Source organism: Pholis gunnellus (genome assembly GCF_910591455.1).
Source record: "Pholis gunnellus genome assembly, chromosome: 9".
Lineage (NCBI taxonomy): Eukaryota > Metazoa > Chordata > Actinopteri > Perciformes > Pholidae > Pholis > Pholis gunnellus.
In genome coordinates, this window is record NC_136535.1 from 11056918 (window position 1) to 11073340 (window position 16423).

Below are 16423 nucleotides of genomic sequence, written 5' to 3' on the forward strand. Positions count from 1 at the left end.
AAATATTGCTGTCTACATCCTCACTAGCGACGAGGGTGCACTGCCATGGGCTCCTTCAATTTAGACAATGTATTTTCTGTATCTGGATTCATCTTGAGTCGTCTCTATTTTAATCACTCTGAGGCCAACAATTATACAGGAGTGCAATGGTTTTCTAATGGTTTTTTAAATTAAAGATTTAAAGAAAGACTGGCAGCACAGTAGATCCAACATGAGGCATACGCCAGTTACATGGTTAATAAAAGACCTTGTAAATGATACAAATAGGAGAAGGAATAAATTCAGATGTAAAACGCTGAAGGTCATTCGCATTTTGAAACCGAGGTTTGTTTGGATGTTCATGTGTACCAAATATGTGTCAATTGTACTTGAAGATGTTAGGTGCAGCCTCTCAGGTCACCAAGAGTTTGTTCCACTAAAAAAATCAAGCAAATAGTCGTGTTTTTAGTAGACAATCTCACAATACAAATTTGGTTCTTTGAATGCTGCAACAGGATGGCCTCTTCAGTTAATCTTAATTATATTGCATTGAGCCTCACCGTAAAATTCCCTCGCTAATGGAAACTACACTGTGAGGCCCTTCCATCATCTCAGCCCCAGCTCTATGAAATCATGAACCCTTCGATGCTCCAGCAGGCCGGTGGCAGAGTGAAAGCAATGGGCAGGCAGTATGTGTGGGTTTATTGGTAGTGCATTCATATTTCAAGCAGGCAGTGTTTCTGTTTTCATTAAATATCGCTTGACCTCAGCTCACGTCATAACTTGTGAAGTAAAGCGGCTCTCATAGAATCATTGTTCTTCAAAGTCGACATGTACATGGACAGGGTGGACTTTTTTAATTTCAAGACTTTCACTTATGTACGCAGATTTTATCTTTGTCATTTTCAATTATAAGAGGGCTGCAAGGGATTCTACGCTTCTTAATTCTAGTTTAAACATTCTCCCTTGACTCACATGAGAGCTAAATCTGCACTGTTATCTAGGGTAAGGACTATGAAATGAAAGGCAAGGATAACATAGGAGTGCTGTAAAGATTTTTTCATCATTAAAGTATGGCAACAAGCATTTATGGACCGTCTTTACAGTCTACAGCGCCTTTTCTCAGCTTCTGCAGAAATGATGGCCCTGTGCCCAGATTCACTGACTAAGACAATTTTGAGCAGTAATGAAGGTTCAGGAATTATGGGGGCTGTGCTGAGCAAAGCGTCAGTCCTCAAAACAAAGCAGGTGTGACTCAAACATAGCCATTTTTGTCTTCAATCATTTGGTTGGTCCACCACTTTGGTCCTTGCTGAGGTATCTCAACAACTATTGGTTGGATTGCTATGAAATGTTTGCCCCCAGATGTTAAACCCTAATGTCTTCCTTGATTCCCTGAATGTAGCATCACCACTAGATCAGTATTTTTGATTCATACTGTTAAATTTCTCTATGGATTAGTGTGAACTACAATATTCATCGTTCCCAGATGATATACGTACGTTAATGTCTTTGGTGGTGCGTGATCCCTGGCTTTTCCCTGGCGCAGCCATCATGAGGTTACTTTTTGTGGTTTTGGATTAAAATGTCTTGATAAATGAATTACCATGAAATTTGGTGCACACATTCATGTCCCCCTGAAGATGAATCGTAGTCACTTAGGCGATGCCTTTGAGATCCTGTGTGTAGGATTCTGGGGCATCTATTGACAGAAAACTATGTTTTTATTAGTGTATAATCACCTGAAACTAAGAATCCTTGTAATGTTGTCTGCTAGTTGCACTGCCATGTTTCTACAGTAGCCCAGAATGGACAAACCAAACACTGGCTGTAGAGGAAGCCTTTTGCGTTTTTATGTTACTTGACGGCCACCGTAGTCCGCCGACATGCTTGGAAAGGGAGGGGTCAGTGGAGGGGTATTCAGTCGGTTACCATCTGCATTGTCACCGCTAGATGCCACTAAGTCCTACACACTGGTCCTTTAATGTTTCATCTAGCGTCAGTATCTGGATAATATTTTAATTCATTCAACACTTTATGACCAAATACCTGCAAAACTAATTCCCATCAGCCTCAGATGTCCTTTCTGTTTACTAGTTTACCATAATAACATATAGCATTTAGCTCAAGGCACCACTGTGACTAGTACAACATCACAGGGCTGCTAGCATGGCTGTAGACTCAAACATGACAATTGGCTATTAGCCATTTTACAAATGTTGTTTTTTTGTTCAATTCAATTATGTATTGGGAAATGCAGATGCTCAGTTCCAGCTGCGTTCTGAAGCCAGACAGGTCTTGTGCTGCCAAATCTCTTTCAGAATGTTTCATTTTTTTTGTGTCATCTTCGTCATCCTTCCCTCCCAGAGTTAACTGATCCCTACTGCTTGTCCTCCCTGAGACGTTATGAACCATTTCCGCGCTCAGTGTGAGATATGGCACCTCGGAGCATTTCGTATTTGTCATATTTGATGAAATTGGATCTGTCCGAAGTGGTATATTTTTTCATTTGCTGTCCAAATAGAATAAATGGGTAGCCTACCTGCTGTTTTGCTGAGATTCAGCATCAAGCTAAAAATAGAGCAGAAGGATGCTGATGAACAGTCGCTCTCTTTTTCTCTCTGCTTCCTTCTCCGTCTCTGTGAAGGTGAATCGTGAATATTTAGTGTATGTTTTAGTGTTCAGTCTGTCATGTTTGCCACGTTGTTTCGGGAATAGACTGCTGCCACATTTTCTGCAAAAAAACATTTTATTTGATGCTGTCAGTGATACCCCGAATCCAGCTCAGTCACTCGGTGTAAGACATGTTTCAGACTTTATATATTATATTATACCACAACAGCAGGTTGTGAGTTGGGTTGCTGTCCTGGCAAAAGGTCTCCAGACAGCCTGATCAACAAGTAGCGCAAAATGTTCTCTGAATTCTACCGAGGCCTGTGCTAATGCATTCAGCCCGTGACCTCTGTTATTTTATTTGATCATACAAAACAGTGCTAATTTCAATTTAATAGGCGCTTGTCACGGGGAAGCACACCGGGCCTGTGTCGGGAAACAGCTCATCACGATGCACACAGCAGCTGGCCCGCTGCCATTTGAGGTCGGAGACGAGGCGGTGGCAGGGGACCGTCTCACCTGGAGCCGGGCACCAGTCTACTTGTTGTTTGTCACTGCCAAATGTCTTGACGTCACACTGGTGTCTGAATACAGAGTGCGAGGCAGAAAGTGTGTTTTTCTATCTCTACTTTAGTGAATCACAGATTTCTGGCTATGAGGAAGCTTTCAGAGTCTCTAAATAGGCTTATTGATGGCGCACTCTCAGCTCTTTAATGCTGGACTATATCACAAACACGTTAACTTTAAAATCTAGTTTGTAGTAAATGTTTTAGGTAGGTTATTACCATTATCGGTTTCGGCTAATTGACGTTAGTGATTAATTGGAAGCACCTGTCAGAGAGCAACCAGTTGAATTGTCAATCACAAATTGACTGTCGAGCATAAGACTGTCGAGGTTTACCATTGTTTTTTCAACAGGCAAGTTTACACCACCAAGTGGAGCATTTAGCAGCTAACGAGATGATTTTTCACAGAGCCAAAAGAGCAGTGGATATTGGACTCACATTCACCAGGTGACCAGAAACACCACTCCAAATGAATGCTAATGTTCTGCTTGTCGGAAAAGATAAAAATTATTAAATTAGTCGGAAAAACATCAATGCTAGCTTTCAGGCCAACTTGTTTCCTGACCCTCCCAAATTCACAATCAAATGCTTACATCATGTATGACAGTTAAAGTTGGGATTATAGTTAGTTTGCGATCTCCTCACCAGCCAGCTGCAATTAAGTGGCTGCCTCTTCACCCAGTGCATACTGTATATCTCATTTAAAATCATAAGAGCATGCAGTTTATAATGTAATCCCTTCACATGCAGTCATCCTCAGGCTGAAGATGCAGTACTATGTGTGGTCATTGTTGCATAGGCGGAAGGGGAGAGTGTGCAGGCGTAGCAGCCCATATACAGTCGATGCAACTGCTGATCTGCATAGCTGCACTGCAGATAAATAGCATCCAGGATGATAATGTCTGGAAGGTGTATTTGCGAACAATACATTTTTGAGGAGGGATCAAGCTCTCTGAAGTCTCTCACTGGCTGTAGAGATTGATTTTTACCTTTGTGCTGAAATTAGGTTTAATTTAATTATAGGACAGGCTATTAATAGCTATTTCCAGCTCACAGAGGACCAGGCAGACTTTTCTTTATTGTTTACCTTCTGTGAACCACAGGGTGTTCACTGTGGCAGGACATAAACACACAGAGAATCACAGTCTTTTTCCTTCACGTCTAGTCAGGTCCATGGGATTTGTATCCCTACTTGGCCATGTTGCATGCTTAAGATGAGGGGCAGAGGCACTTCTCATTTCCTCCCGTTTCTCCATGCGCAGAAGAAAAACCTCGTTGGATTTCCTCTTGACGTGGTAGATATCGCACGCTGATGTTGTGGATTGTCCAGTGTTCATTCAGAAGTGGTTTGCATCATCAGAGAGCCCTCTTGCACGTCCTCTCTGTGTGACGGCAGCCGTCGCCATCGCTTGTGACCCGGTAGATCTTTTGGGCACCGTTAGTTGAGATAGAGTGAATATGAAAGGCTGCTAATTACAAAATGAGGAGATTGGCAGTCATTGAGCTTACAGACCATCTGGGTTGGAGAGGAGAGGAGAGAGGGCAATAAGAGATAAAGCTCCGGCAAGGAGAAATTCTTTGAGGAAACCGATTAAAAACCAAAAATCAATCCTATGAGGCCGTCCACAACGCTGAGGGCTCATTATCATCAAAACCCCGAGCACTTTATGAGGACGTTCTTCAAGCTCACGATGAAGCAGTTTCACATTCAAAGCTGGAATGCTTTTATCTTACATATATAGCTATACATATGGACGTTTTATTTCTGGCTGAAATGAATCTATTGGTTTGGACACTTTAATTGGGATCACAGAATCTTGTAACATACAATCATATCATCATAATACCACCAAGTCTTCCCAACTAACAAAACAAAATATGCTCTCTACCTATCTGAAGTATGCTTCTAAACGGGAACCGATAAAACAGTAGTAAATATCGATAAGGTCCGGAGTTAACGGTCGCTGCTATCGGTGCCTTAGAAGTTATGGGTTGAGATACAAAAACCTCAAAAAAGCACCAAAAAGCAGCGTTGCAGACATCTTTCTGTTTCTGTGTCTTTGCGCCAGTGGCGGAGTCGTGCTTTGCTCTGACACACACACACACACACACACACACACACCGGCTCAGTTCAGGGTGAAACACACATCATGGCAGAGAGAAGAAACAGATTGAAAGTGTGGCTAAATTATACTCGAGTAGATGCTGATAACTGTCGTCTCAAATGCAATAAAACCCATACAAGTAAGACAGGTAATACCAGCAATTCATTGTGTGTATATTGAGTTTAATACGTAGTTATTAATAAGGAGAACAGCTGTGTGGTTGAACTCTATTTAGCCATTTGCTGAATATTGTTTATTTTATATATTTGTTGATTTATTTACTTTTGTTGTTGGCATTGAAATAGTATAGTCTACAATAGTGAGTTAATTAAATAATGCTGCTGTTGCTGCTTAAGAATGACTATTTGTTTATAAATTAATAATAAAGCAATGCTGATTCTTTTCTAATTAATTGTCTTTTTCTTTAACAGAATAATCAAAAATAACCAATAAGAGTATCTATAAGTAACCGAACCAATAAGCAGTATCGATAGGAGTACTAGTATTGATTCAATCCTAACGATACCTATTCCTAACCATGTAATCAACACAGTAATGCATACACCTGTGGCGGGCCATTTTATACCTGGGCCTTCAGTGCTGTCCTACTACAGTTGAACCACCTCCTAATAACCTCATTATGATGCCACAGCTACATGTTATTATTTGTTTCTAGGGGTGTAACAATACAGGCATTCGTATTAAACCGTTTGGTATGAGGCTTACGAACCGAACAATACGTTGGAATAATACTAGTGCATTTGGAAAATGCAGAAACTTAAATTGTGGGAAATATAATGTTTTCATTGGAAAACGCTCAATCTGGCAACATGCTGTCTGACACTCCCACCCCGGAACCACAACATTGTACTCTGGTGAGGCGCGTGTGTTCTGGGAGGCACACTATGCTAAACTAGCTTAGCAGGAAAACAACAGCAGCACACACGCTACACTCTCCCTGCAGCGTTGAGCTGTTCCCTACTGATTCAAACAGGGCTAAAGCAATCGCCACACAATCCCCATTTCTCCAGACCATAATTCTTGCTTTGTAAAAGAAAACAAAAGCCCAAACTGAGAATCAAATGTCCGACCCTAACCCCGCACATGACGGGATGCTTTGTCATTAACGGACAATGCATATAGTCAAAATCGACGTAGTTAAAACAATGACAAGAACAAAGCCACAAAAACCAGAAAAAGAGAATCAAAAAATAATCTACACTAAGCAAAACACTAAAAATGTCATGTCAATGTCGTGACTTCTTACATATTTACTTCATATTTACATACTTCTGCTAGCTAGCTTCAGCTTCACAACAGTCACGCTGGCCCACTGACCAATCACGGCGCACGTTAATGCTGACGTACTTGTAGACTACCGAGAATGCTCTGGCACGTCAAAGAATACGCCCAACATGTCAAACTAAAGATCTGATTGGTTGAACACTATGACAATATCGTCCCCATTTACTTTAATCTGCAAAGTCTACTAGAGGGCATCGGGCCTCTCTTCTTACCTAGAGACATCGGGGTAAAATCTGATTGGATAAAAGCTCTACTTAAAACAAGCTGTGCTGGAAGCAGAGCAACTGAGGAAGACAGTAGCTATGCAATGAGAAAAAAAGCTATTGGGAAAAAAAATTATCATACATGTAGTGTATTTGTGAAAAATCATTAAATTATAAAATAGCTATAATTTTGTGATTCTGAACAGCAGAGAAGGCCTTGCTGGCCCTGACGGCCCACCACTGGCATATAATGTATATATACTCCTATCGACTCAATATACTGTATATATACAGTATATATATAGACAGATAGCATTGTTTGTTGTGTGTTGAGGGGGTTGATGTTGTTTTAGCTCATACAGACGTTGAAGCATCAAACAGTATGTTTACGTTTGGCTTAGGTGGAAAACGTTGTGTATCAATGAAAGCAAGACGTGACAGAGCGCAATGAGAACTGAATTAGCGAATAAATCATATACATGAAGAATAAATATTTCAGGGGCTGCAGTCAAGCTATTTCTCACTCATCTCCCAGAGTTTTCAACATCAATCCATAACCTCACAGCGTCCTTAACAGCTGCCTTCCAACAGAAACATGTCCCCTTATATCACAGCCCCACAGGTAACATGTCTGTATTGAATTTCCCGTAAATCTTATGTCTCTACTGTGCAATTACACTCAATGGAAAATACCACATAGATTCATAAATTATAGGGTGTATTTCAAGAGAATAACCTGATTCAGAGAGAGAGAGAGAGAGAGAGATCTTCTCCCTGAGTGAATATTGTGTAACGTGAGTCATGCAGGATGAAGGATGTTAACATCCACTTAAAAAAATAGATAGCTTGTCTTGGCTTTTTCATCCATAAATACAGACACATCTGCAGCAAATAGTCACCCCAGGTTTAGCTGGATATCAAATGGTACTTCGAGAAACCCTTCTTATCACCTTCACCCATGAAAACAAATATATGGTAGTACACTGTCTACAGATTTCTATACAATAACTGTTGCCCAGAAAGCTATATATTTATATATATATATATATATATATATATATATATATATATATATATATATATATATATATATATATATATATATAAATAATATACATTCCTCTAACAGCAGCTCTTCAGTATCTGCCTCCCTCCCTCCCTTTGTTTGTAATATTAGACTGCGGAAGTTTCTTTAGGTAAGGGCACTTTCATAAGCCAACCGTAAGTCTTTTTTAATGACGCTCTGGTGCTGTTTGTTTGGGCAGTTGTGTACGTAGTAATTATACCCATACAGAATATGCTAAATAAAGTCCACAAAACTGGTTACTTTTATAAAGTAAATCGAGATAAACTGGAGGAGAAGGGATTTGTGCGCACAGGAGATCAGTTCCCAGTCAAAGTGAAAAAACTTTGACAGCAACATTAGTCCGCCAATCCTGGCAAATTCGCTCCTTTGTAGACACCCCTCAGCAAATATTACTTAATACTGTGAAACTAAACCAGACTAAATAGAAAACAAACTGAAAGTAGCAATTTCACTCTGATTGTCATTATGATCACTTGTGAAAGCTCTCTAAGGCGCGAGGAGGCTTCTTTTTGCAGTTTCTGTGGCTTAGCTAAAATTAACTCTGTTTTGTCAAAGGTGCCTTTAAACAACTCCAAATTCTCCACACCTACATGTCAAATATCAGAATCAGAACCGTTTATTTGCCAGAGTATGTTGCACATACAAGGAATGTAACATGGTGGATAGTGCATAACATTAAACAATCAACACAGTGCAAAAAATAGAAACATATTAAAATGTACAATATAATATAAAATAGAGTGCACAGACAGACAGATAACAGTACTTTAAACAAGTATAATCTAAGTGTAATGTAAAAGTTTCAAGTGTATTTAAATATAGAAACATAGAAGGGATGTGCAGGGGAGTGACCGGTAGGATATTGTCCTGGGGATGACAGAGTCAGTGGGGGTCCCGGGCTTTGTTGATGAGCCCAACTGCAGATGGGAAAAAACTATTCATGTGGCGTGAGGTCTTGGTCCTGATGAGCCTCAGCCTCCTGCCAGATGGAAGGGGCACGAACAGTTTATGTCCAGGGTGAGAAGGGTCCACTACAATCTTTTTTGCTCACTTCAGGGTCCTTGAAGCGAACAAAGTCTTCGAGGGATGGCAGATTGCAGCCAATCACCCTCTCGGCAGAACGAATGATGCGAATGGCTGCAGCGTACCAAACTGTGATGGAGGAGCAGAGGATGGACTCAACGATGGCTGTGTAGAAGTGCACCATCATTGTCATTGGCAGGTTGAATGTCTTCAGCTGCCTCAGGAAGTATATCCTCTGGTGAGCCTTCTTGGTGATGGAGCTGATGTTCAGCTCCCACTTGAGGTCCTGGGTTATGATGGAACCCAGGAAGCGACGGTGGAGTCACACGGGGTGATGGGGGCAGATGGGGCTGCGTTCTTGCGGAAATCCACAACCATCTCCACTGTCTTTAGAGCGTTGAGCTCTAGGTTGTTCAGACCGCACCAGGTCACCAGATGGTCAATCTCCCACCTGTAGGCGGACTCATCCCCGCCAGAGATGAGTCCAATGAGGGTGGTGTCATCCGCAAACTTCAGGAGCTTGACGGACTGGTGACTGGAGGTGCAGCTGTTGGTGTACAGGGAGAAGAGCAGAGGGGAAAGAACGCAGCCTTGTATTTAAAACAAGCCGGAACGAGACACAGAGGTTTAAAAAGCCTATCGTTTTGAGGTGTTTACTGACCAGCATAAGGACCTGGCGAGTCCTGTGTGCAGGCTTTCACTTTAAGTTGATAAGAGACCAACATTATATGGCAAAAAAGCTCTTTGCCTGATATTCGCCCTTTTTTTACCGAATAGCATCTTCAGGGACTATGCTCACAGTCAAACATTTGCCCCTGTGAATCTCAGCACTACCTCCTCATACATGGGTAGGACTTCAGCTGTGTGTTGGTAGTGAACCTGCAGATTCATACCCGTATGCGATAGACAGATAGAGCGGTGTATAACCTGTGATTGCAATGGAGCTGCTCCAGTAATTGATGCTGTCAGCCCACCGTTTCAACCGGCTCCAGGCCTCTGTGTAAACACCGCTGGAAGTGGATAATGGAAAGAAAGAGATGAAAGAGGGAATAGATCAGTCACAAGCCTTGTGTTGTGCTGCTCTGAAGTAAAGCTTTTTAGATACTTGCAAACAGATTTTGAACACAGCCCAGTGAAGTGCCGGGCCTCTCTCACGTCTCGTCCTCTCTTCTTCTTGGTTTCCATAAGCTGCATATTTAGATTCAAAAGACAAGCTGTTTTGGTTTTGCCTGCTTTAATTTTGCAGACAAAAGCAAATTGATCAAAGTAACTGCTGAATCACACTTTGCTGTTTTTGGTAGGGGATTCTGTTGAACACTGTGAAACTGAATTTGAGCATGTTTAATTAGTGAGAAGGACTGGATCATCCTAATATGTAATTTATAAAATGCAGCTTGCTATTCTCCTTGAGACCTGTCTCATTCTTTGTTAAATCTATATTAACCTGTTAATACCGCCCAAAACATTTCCATAGCACATTATGTTAACTAGCAATTGAGTCTTATAGATGTTTTTGAATGGTTACTCAATTAGGCTTGAAAAGTCATGAAATAAATGGTTGTTGTGACTGGGAAATATCCATTACATCTGTCTTGACGTGTAATTATACTAAAGTGCATGAAAAGGCAAACATATAAAAAGCCTAATTTCAGCCAAAGTCCATTCTTCAAAGAAAATATAAAACCAAGTTTAAGGAATATTGCACTACATGGTCATGTCTGGATATATTACTTAAATTCCTTCACTACTGTCAGTTAAGTCATTTAAGTCAACCTCATAAAACTCATATTTAGGTATGAGGTTGAAATAAAATGACTTTCACTTTCAGGACTGAGATGAAAAAACAAACACCTGACAAAATCAGGACAAATACTTATTTGTACTTTAATACTTTGCTTTTGACCAAATACCTGAAAACTAATGACATTACCATCAACCTCAGTTGTACTTTGTGTTCAGTGCTTAGTAGCAAGTTAGCATGCTAACGTGCAAAACCAAGACGGTGAACATGGTAAGCACCTGCTCAACACCAGCATGTCAGCATGCTGATGTTAGCATTTAGCTCAAAGCACCGCTGTGGCATAGTACAGCCTCACAGAGCTGCTAGCATGGCCGTGGACTCTTCTGGTCCCATGCATCGACACACATAGTGCTTTGACATAACTATATCATAAGTGTGACTATTTGAACTATTTCAAAGTATTTTGATCAGTTTGTTTAAACACGTCACTGATCTGGTTCAGCCTCCTCACAAAGAGTTTTAATTTTGTAATTGATGTTAATTATCAAACAACATCGCTAAGCCAATCACTTCTAATTAGCTTGTGACAATTGAATTACACGAACGCTGATTTCCACAACGCTGTCTAGTGAAACAATCATGGGCCTTGTTCTCAATAGAGATTGAGAGACATGAAGGAGCACTCTCCTGTCACCAACTCATGCAACATGCCGACTTGTAGATGTGAATAGATGAGACTCTCACTATATTGACAAAATGTTCCTATTCATAATTCTTGGCTTCAAGCGGGATTGTCTCCTCAGATTTGCACTGCTGCTGGTCGTGTGATCGTAATCTGTAGTTCTTTCAAGCATTCACTCAGTAGCTGTGGGGATATGCTGTCATGAAATGCTCTGCAGGGAGCTATACAGCAATTATTTCTATTACCCAGTGGGAAAGGCAGCACTTTGGTGATAGACGCTCCGGTGTGAGGCTTCAACCACACACGGTTTGGTTAGTCTCCTTAAACGTTTTAAGACATTCAACACGCACGCACAGCTCCTGGAGAAACACATGTGTGTCTGTTCCACCGGTGGATGCATTAGTTCAAGACGGCAGCGGCTGGCTCGGGGTGGCTAAATCGGGAGTGTTTCTACTTTTCAAAGTTGTACCTTTCCTTTGCTCATGCCGTGCACCCCATCAGCTCCTCGACCAGGAGCTCTGAACACCCACCGTGGCACACAGCAAGGCCTATTTCCAATTTCAAAGAGAGAAGTGCTCTCTGAAGGATAATGATCATCTTGATGTTGTGTGCCGTAATTACTTATTTCACTGTGAGAGCAGAGAATCTGGCCAAAAGGTCTTTTGTGTTTATACGGCAGTTTAGGCGACACAAATGTATCTGTGCCGCGGTTGGTCTGTATGTTGATGCACATTAAATTCTCCGCACAAGGACTGAACTAATCCTCCAAGTTGAGAGGGTTAAAGGCTTTGGTTGGAGGTTCATGGATCCCGGAGAACAATTTCGCTGACGGGCAGATCTTCCGCTAAGTCAAAAGTAAAAGAGAGAGAGCTTCAGTTTATCCCTAATGTGGTTGGCATATTGACTAATTGTCCTGGATTAAAGTGCTTGGAAAGCAGTTTCACGGTATTTTGTTTAAATACTGTTGAGGTGGAGGATGTCACTGCTCTCTTAAGATTCTTCATGGTTTCTTGACAGTAATGGAAAATGATAAAGAGGCTTTTTACAAAGCGTTTTCCCTCCATTTGGGAGTCATAACGGTTGGTGTGTGTGAGAAACGTACAAACAGAAATAATACATTGGTGTGTTTTTCGTGAAGCAGTAGGAGTGGATCAATAATTTTGATTTCTAATGTTGGTGTCATTGCACTACCCCCACACGTAAAATGGACATTTTCTCTTGAAAATGACACCCTATTGCAACGTTGCTGGAGAGATGACCATTTATCGCAAAAACCCTGAGGGACGAGTTTCTTAGCGACACCATTTTGAAATGCAGGGGATGAAGAGGTGCTTGAGCTGGGTTGTGTACTGTGTGAATTGCCAAAGTGATGGGTGGAAACTGTTTAATATCCCTGGAGGGAAACATCGTATCCAGCACAGAGTAAATAATTGTATGCATACAATGTAATAAGCAAAACGGCCTTCTGTTGTATGCATACAGGTACAGTATACGGTAGAATGAATATAGTTGAACTATTATATCATTTGAAAGCACCTCAATTTAATGAATTTAATGCTGCCATTTCGGCCTTTTTATTAAACATGGGTGAATTACTATGATTTATATGATGAAATGTAGAAATCTTCGCCATGAGTCTTGTGTGAATGCTTTAATAGTGAAACATTTGACGAATTGCCACATTGTGTCTGTGCTGTAAAGTCAGGAAGGATGCAATGGACCCAGACTATGAGAAAATGGAGTTTCATGATTTGTGACACTGGGCCAGAAGGGAAACGTGGTTCATTACATCATCAGAGTGCAACAATACTGAGAGGTACTCGAGGCTTATCAAAGTCGCTGAGCATGAAAACATAAATTGCGTTATAAGGTCAAAATACTGCTTTTCAGCCCAATGTTTAGCTGCTATTTGAAGGCATTTTAACCCTGACACAGTTTAGGAGAATAACACTCGGAGAAAAGGCTCCTGCAACTCCTAATTAATCCTGTAAATTAATACCAACCTCGGCAGAGCAGGATTTTTCACTTTCAACAGAGTGTGTTACGGTCACTTTCTGCTTCGGAGAGAGTTTTGAGAAATAAATTGCTCTTCTCTGTTGTTTGCGATGGTTTTATATCTGGGTACTTGAGAGTAAATATTGTCAACAAATGGAAAGTGCTCTAAATCCCTTTTCATCCCTGCTCTTGTATCAGAAGGTCATAAAACACTGCCTGCCCTCCTTTGCTGAGACACTTGTGTGCTATGACACCGCACAAAGGAAAGTCCATTTGGGTTTTTTCACCTGCTGTGGCACTCAAAAGGCCATCTATCCCCACCTGGGGCATTGACACTTTGCTTTTCAACCGTGAGGTAAAAAGAAAGTAAAATGATTTAAATATGTTTGAGTGGCCTGTCCTCCAGTTGTGTGATTAATGGCACGGCCCTGCTGTCTTCCTTTCAGTCTAAAAGCTGATTTTATTTTCCTCTTCTCACCCACAGGATCATCACGAAAGCACAGCGCCGCTCATTGGTGTCTGCAGAACATTGCTCAGGAATCAGTTGAAAGCTCTGATGAGGAGTTCTTTGATGCCAGAGGTTAGTATTTAATTTTTCCCTTTTTATCTTCACCGTGTTGTGTTTCTGTCTCTCCACCAGTAATTGCCTCAGAAATGATCTGAACCTCTGTTTGAGCATTTTAAACAGACCCTTGTTTTCACTAACAGGAAGTGACATGTAGTCATTGCCACAGGTGTTTCTGTGTTGACCAGGACATCCGATAGAAACAGAAAAACTGTGCAGAACCATTGTAGGACGAGACATGCTCAGGTCCTCAGTAAAGTCCTTTCTCAGAACAAAGCAGACAGAATGAGCGACAAATGGATCACGTATTAATAATCATTCCTAATTGTTTCAAACCAATCTCACTTTCCACTGTTATAGAGTATTGTACATTAGTTGAAGATGTCAGACTGAACAGAAATAGACACACTTGAGAAGATATTCCTCTACCAGCATTTTTACTGTCCCAGAGGGAGTGAATCAGTGGAATACTCATCCCACCAATTATCCATTACAAGTGGTCATCCCGAGAGACTGATGATAGAGATACTTAGCTGTGTTGTTTTTATTATAACATGTTATTTTATATTGAGTCAGTCAATAGCCAGGGGTGTGTTGAGAGTTCCTGGTGTCCAACATTCTTTCTTATTGTATGAAAACATGATGAAAATGAGGCTCAGTGGGAAACGGATTATAGACCGTCTGCTCTGCTCCATTTCCACTTTTGTCAGTGGAGGAAATTTTAAGCGCCCCAGTATGAAGTGTATGGAAATGCGATTTATAATTCTTTTTTATTGTCCGCTGTCATTCACACTCATTTTTGTTTATCGCATTTCACTCTTCCTGCCTCAATCTTTTTTTCGCTTCCCTCCCTTAATTTTGATTTCCCTTCACTGCCTTTCCCTTGCACATTCAGTTTGCCATAAAAGGCACGTTCGCCGCAGACTCCTTATCACAGCTGTCACGGAGCAGTGCTCCACGTTGCTCAGAATTCATTTTGTGAGACCAGTGTCAAGGCGCCTATCAGCGCCTATCAGTGCCAAGGGGATAAGATAACGTGCATGTGCTGTATGTGAGCAGATGTACTCCATCGTCCTCACTTACACATCTGCTGCACAAGATTCCACCCTCAGCAGTGAAATATCTTTACCGAGTGTGAAGGCACGGAGGGCAAAGATGTCCTTTATCTCTTTTAATTAAAAAGCATGGGGAGAGACTGCACACTGGTGCGTTGCGTGTCAAACAAACGTACACGAGTGCACAATCAGATGTTTGGTGTGTGCGGTTGTATTCCATGTTATTTAGTTAAGGAAGTACATATAGTTGGACATTTTGTTTTTTTGCCGAGTTTGATGAGACAAATGATACAGCTAATGTTTCTGCAGTAAATATGAAGCTGCAGCTGATTAGCTTAGCTCAGCATAATGATGGATATAGTGGGAAATGGCTAGCCTGGCTCTGTCCAAAGATTTAAAAAAAATCCACCTACAAGCACATTTAAATATCACATATTAATGATGTTATATCTCATTTGTTTAAACTGTACAAAACTCAAGTGTAAATTACAACAGGCTGTGGTGTCGCGTGTCCAGGAAGTCAGGACATAACCCCCATAAAACCACACCAAAATTGTTGTTTTTCTAATTGGCTTATTTGCCTGCTTGTTCTTCAGAGACCAAACATATCACATCTCATTTTTGCCATCACTCATTGATGCACACAGGCCAGTTGAATTATCCTTTCAAGCTGCATGAAAGCACGGCTGTCCCCAATCAACAAAGAAGCTCCATTATAAAAAGAACAACATCAAAACATGAAATACAGCAACGCTAAAGAAATAAACCAAGAGAATAAAGGCTGGAGATGTTTGAAGGGTGTCCTTTCTTTGTAGTTGCCATGTGACTTTATTGTCTGAGCTCATGGAGAAAGTGGAGCTCAATCTCTCTGCAGGACAGAGCAAGTTATTCCAAACATAAACATGCTCAATATGAAGGATGCCTCCCGTAAAAGGGAAACCAGAACTCTGCATGCCCACTAGTCACTTGCTAACTGCAAGACTGTGACTCTGAAACTCAGCTGCATATAGCTGCTCTGGCCGCTTTTATTTCTTTCTCCCGAGCACGCTGGGTATATGTTTTTTCTTTTAGCCAATAGCAATTTCAGCCTTTTATAGAAAAAGCAGCGAGAGAAACTGAAAGAATCACATTAAAGAGTGACCGACGGGGTGTTTGTAATATTATAGGCCTACCACTCAATCCGTCACAATAAGCTCGGGGGGAGTTTTATTTATGTGGTTATGATGAATGCCTTCAGCTACACTGTGTAACAGTGCACCCAGAAATCCGTGAAAATGTATGAAGACTATAGGGAATTTGCTCAGTTTTCTGCTAAAAAGATGAGCCCCGACTGTTGTAGTTATTGTTTATCTGTGTCTTCCGCTGTTTATTTTTTAACACTTTGTCTTGCTCATGCACTCTGTATAGATTATTTTGTAAATGTAATTTATTGTCAGGAGCCTCTTGAAAACAAGATGAGGCATCTCAAAGGGCTCTTCCTGCATCCTGGAAGTTGAATTCTTTA

General features: G+C 41.0%; 1 protein-coding gene across 1 annotated transcript in view; it reads left to right on the forward strand.

The window, feature by feature from the left end:
- The window catches only part of pitpnm3 (PITPNM family member 3), a gene marked incomplete at both ends in the record, with an annotated part of 67156 nt that overhangs the window by 1202 nt on the left and 49531 nt on the right, over positions 1 to 16423 (forward strand). Inside the window, one exon of the mRNA XM_079166028.1 lies at positions 13784 to 13879. Coding sequence (XP_079022154.1) covers positions 13784 to 13879 — 96 coding nt within the window. The remainder of the gene's footprint in view (positions 1 to 13783; positions 13880 to 16423) is intronic.